The 4,036-nt window shown below is 65.7% G+C and overlaps 1 protein-coding gene across 1 annotated transcript in view; it reads left to right on the forward strand.

The window, feature by feature from the left end:
* The first annotated feature begins 250 nt into the window (after nucleotides 1-250).
* The window catches only part of CPNE7 (copine VII), a 4,537-nt gene continuing 751 nt past the window's right edge, over nucleotides 251-4,036 (forward strand). Inside the window, exons 1-13 of the mRNA XM_009890338.1 lie at nucleotides 251-354; nucleotides 578-779; nucleotides 851-925; nucleotides 1,530-1,604; nucleotides 1,708-1,791; nucleotides 1,867-1,956; nucleotides 2,157-2,287; nucleotides 2,729-2,786; nucleotides 2,952-3,011; nucleotides 3,248-3,381; nucleotides 3,517-3,571; nucleotides 3,730-3,781; nucleotides 3,884-4,017. Coding sequence (XP_009888640.1) covers nucleotides 251-354; nucleotides 578-779; nucleotides 851-925; nucleotides 1,530-1,604; nucleotides 1,708-1,791; nucleotides 1,867-1,956; nucleotides 2,157-2,287; nucleotides 2,729-2,786; nucleotides 2,952-3,011; nucleotides 3,248-3,381; nucleotides 3,517-3,571; nucleotides 3,730-3,781; nucleotides 3,884-4,017 — 1,254 coding nt within the window. The remainder of the gene's footprint in view (nucleotides 355-577; nucleotides 780-850; nucleotides 926-1,529; nucleotides 1,605-1,707; nucleotides 1,792-1,866; nucleotides 1,957-2,156; nucleotides 2,288-2,728; nucleotides 2,787-2,951; nucleotides 3,012-3,247; nucleotides 3,382-3,516; nucleotides 3,572-3,729; nucleotides 3,782-3,883; nucleotides 4,018-4,036) is intronic.

The raw sequence follows: 4,036 nt of genomic DNA on the forward strand, positions 1-4,036 counted from the left end.
TGGAAGCCGCTCGGCATCTGCTGCCAGCACGGCCAGGAGATGCTGAGCACCCACCTGCCTGCCAGGACCATGGTGGCCAGTGTCCCCTGCCCTTGGCCAGCCCGGGGTGAGAGCGCAGGGGTTTCCCCTGGGCATCAGCCCATTGCTCCTGTTTGAGCGGAACTGTGGCAAACTGCGGTCCAGAGTCAGAGCATCCCCTCCAACTGACCACGGGGTTTGCCCGGAGATCTGGAGGGATCGGTGCCACAGGATGTGGGGCTGGCAGGGCTGGCGCCCTCGGGGGCACATCTCCCTGCCCGAGCCAGCGCCGGGGCTGCCTCCAAATGCCATTCGCCTGGGAATCGGCACAGGCGGGTAAATACTTGTGGTAGGGCTGGTCCTTCCTGGCAGCTGCCTGGCATCCCCCATCCCTGCATCCCCGCATCCCCGCATCCCCATGTCCCTGCATCCCCACGTCCCAGAGTTCCTCCATCCCTGTGCCCGGCTCCTGGCGAGCTCTGGCATCCCAAGGTCCTGAGCAGCTCCGCTGGCCCCGGATCCAGCCCCAAGCCGGGCTCTGGCCCTGCTGCCCCTCCAGCCGAGCTTCTGCCGTGCAGGTGGACCGCAGCGAGGTCATCAAGAGCAACCTCAACCCCGTCTTCGCCAAGATCTTCACGGTGGACTACTACTTCGAGGAGGTGCAGAAGCTGCGGTTCGAGGTGTACGACAGCCACGGGCACGCAGGCGTGGGCACGCACGACGATGACTTCTTGGGGGGCATGGAGTGCACCGTGGGGCAGGTGAGCCTCCATCCCCTGTCCTGGGGACACTCACCATCGGCATCCCCTCCCTGACCCCTCGGCTTTTGCAGATCGTGGCACAGAAGCGGGTGACGAAGCCACTGTTCCTCAAGTACGGGAAGTTCGCGGGCAAGTCCACCATCACGGTGAGTGGCCAAAACTGCACTGGGAGCAGCACTGGGCTGGGGCATGCAGGTGGCACTGAGCTGGGACACTGGGGTGGCACTGGGCTGGGGTGTATGAGTGGCACCAAGCTGGTGCACGTGGGTGGCACCAAGCACGGACCCTGGGGTGGCACCAAGCTGGGACACGCGGGTGGCACCCAGCCAAGGTGGTGTGATGGCACTGAGTGGGGCATGTAGGTGGCACCAGACTGGGTCACCCAGGTGGCACTGGACTGGGGTGCTGGGGTGGCATTGAGCTGGGACATGTGGTTGGCACTGAGCTGGGTCAGTGGGGTGGCACCGAGTTGGGGTGAGGGGCATTGAGCTGGGGCACATGGGGGGTCCCCAATGACCCTCCTCCTGTCCTCGCTGTCATCCAGCTGCCCCCCAGGCTCCTTGGGGGTGGGGAGGGCTCAGGGTCCCTGTTGACGTCTGCTGGCCACGCTGGGGGGGTCCCCACCATGCCAGGGAGGGTGTGTGGCACCTTGTCCCCTCCCAGGGCACCACCCTGCCCATGCAGGCAGGGAGGGCAGGGGGACAAAGCTGTGCTGGATGCTGAGCACACCGTGGCCACCTCTCCTCACAGGTCATCTCGGAGGAGATCTCGGGGAACAACGGCTACGTGGAGCTCGCCTTCCGGGCCAAGAAGCTGGATGACAAGGTGAGCCAGGTCCCACGGGCAGGGCATGCGGGGAGGTCCGTGCAGGCAGGGTGGGCAGGGCGGGCAGGGCAGACGGTGCTCTGCCCCATCCTCCCTCCTCCAGGACCTCTTCAGCAAGTCAGATCCCTTCCTGGAGATCTACCGCATCGATGATGACCGCAGCGAGCAGCTGGTGTACCGCACCGAGGTGAGGCACCGGGCAGGATCTGTCCCTCGGCCACCTCGGTGGCTGCCCGGTCCTGCTGAGCCCCTTGTCCTGCAGGTGGTGAAGAACAACCTGAGCCCCATCTGGGAGCCCTTCAAGGTCTCCCTCAACTCGCTCTGCAGCTGCGAGGAGAAGAGGAAGCTGAGGGTGAGGAAGGGCGATGGGGACCCCCCATCCCTGCTGCAGGAGCACGTGTCCCCTGGCTTCCCCACAGCCCAGCATGGGCGGCATGCGGGGGACCCCAAGCCACCAGTGATGGTGGTGGGGATGGTGCCGGGTTTGGGAGCAGTTTGGGGGTGCGGGTGTGTGGCTCCCCACCGCTGGAGCTGAGCTGTCCCCTGCCGCAGTGTGTGGTGTGGGACTACGACTCACGGGGCAAACACGACTTCATCGGAGAGTTCTTCACCACCTTCGAGGAGATGCAGAAGGCAATGGGGGAGAACAAGGTGGGGGCACGGACATGGGGACAGCCTGTGGGGTCACCCCTCCATGCTGCCAACAGATCCCCTTCCAGGAGGCACCTCCCAGCTCTTCCTCTGGTTTTGGGGCTGTTCTCCCCTCGCTGCCCTCCTCTTTGGGGAAGGGATGGTGGGTCTGGGCTCCTCTGGGGAAATCGGCCCTGGCAGGGTGGGATGGAGCCCATGGGGTGGCTGGGAGCCGGGGAAGGTGGCTGCACCCATGGGGTTGTGGGGGGCAGCGGGGTAATGGGGCTGTAGGGTTGTGGGGGTGTGGGGTTGTCGGGTAACGGAGCTGGAGTGTTACGGGGCTTGAGGGAGACGGGGTTACGGGGGTGTGGGCTTATGGGGCTGTGGGTTTGCAGGGTCACAGTGCTGCAGAACCGTGGGGCTGAGGGGCTGCGGGGTCATGGTGGGGGGGTGCCAGTGCATGGGCCGTGTCCCCGGGGCTGGGGGGGCCGCAGGCAGCGCCGGGGGTGCGGGGCGCCGAACTCGGGGGTCGTGGTGCTGCTGGACCTGAAGGTGAGCATCCGCATGCCAAACTGTGCTGTGCCATACCATGCCGTGCCGTACCATGCCGTGCCGTACCATGCCGCGCGGTGCCATACAACCATGCCGTGCCATGCCATGCTGTGCCGTGCCCAGCTGCCGTGGGGCAGGACCGGCTGACACAGGTCCCTCTGGAAGATCCACAGGGTCTACTCCTTCCTGGACTACATCATGGGCGGCTGCCAAATTCACTACACGGTGGGTGGTGTCCCCCCGCCCCAAAGCACCGGGGGCCGGACGCGGGGTCCAGCACTTGGCCAAGCACCCGTCCCCATGGCTGGGGGCCATGGGTAGCACATCCCAGGTCCCCCGAGCTGTGGCTTCACCACGGTGCTGGTGAGCGGCGCTGGCAGAGCCACCCAACCACAATGGGGACATGCCGGTGGCCCTGCTTGCCCCGGGGGACTCTCACCACCACCACCACCCCGCACCAGGTGGCCATCGACTTCACGGCCTCCAACGGGGACCCCCGAAACAGCTGCTCCCTGCACTACATCAACCCCTACCAGCCCAACGAGTACCTCAAGGCACTGGTCGCAGTGGGCGAGATCTGCCAGGACTACGACAGGTCGGTTGCTCCGGCGGGTCCCCCAGGGCCAAAACACCCTGGTGATGGCCACCCTGGGACCGGGATACCCCAGTGATGGCCACACTGGTGCTGGCACTGCCAGGGCTGGAGCTCCTCACACCTCTTCCCTTGCAGCGATAAGAAATTCTCAGCTCTGGGCTTTGGTGCAAGGATCCCCCCCAAGTACGAGGTAAGGGGGTGGCCAGGCTGCTGGGGTCCTGTGGGACCCCAAGCACACGCTCGTCCCTCTGGGCATCCCTTGGCCGTGGCTGCCGTGGGGCTTGGCAGGTACCGGGGGCCGTGGTGGGTGGGTGGGCACTGGCTGCCCCCTCCCCTCTTGCCTTGCAGGTCTCCCACGATTTCGCCATCAACTTCAACCCTGACAACGATGAGTGCGAGGGTGAGCCCAGCTCTGTTGGGGCCGAGGCAGGGGACAGTCCCATGGCTCCCCCTGTGCCAGAGCCCAGTGCTGCCCCCCCTCACCCCTCACATCCCCCCACAGGCATCCAGGGCGTTGTGGAGTCCTACCAGAGCTGTCTGCCCAAAATACAGCTCTACGGTCCCACCAATGTGGCTCCCATCATCTCCAAGGTGGCTCGTGTGGCAGCTGACGAGGAACGGACGAAGGAGGCTTCGGTACGTACCTGCTGGTCCC

Source organism: Charadrius vociferus, unplaced genomic scaffold, assembly GCF_000708025.1.
Source record: "Charadrius vociferus isolate BGI_N301 unplaced genomic scaffold, ASM70802v2 scaffold358, whole genome shotgun sequence".
Taxonomy (NCBI): Eukaryota; Metazoa; Chordata; class Aves; order Charadriiformes; family Charadriidae; genus Charadrius; species Charadrius vociferus.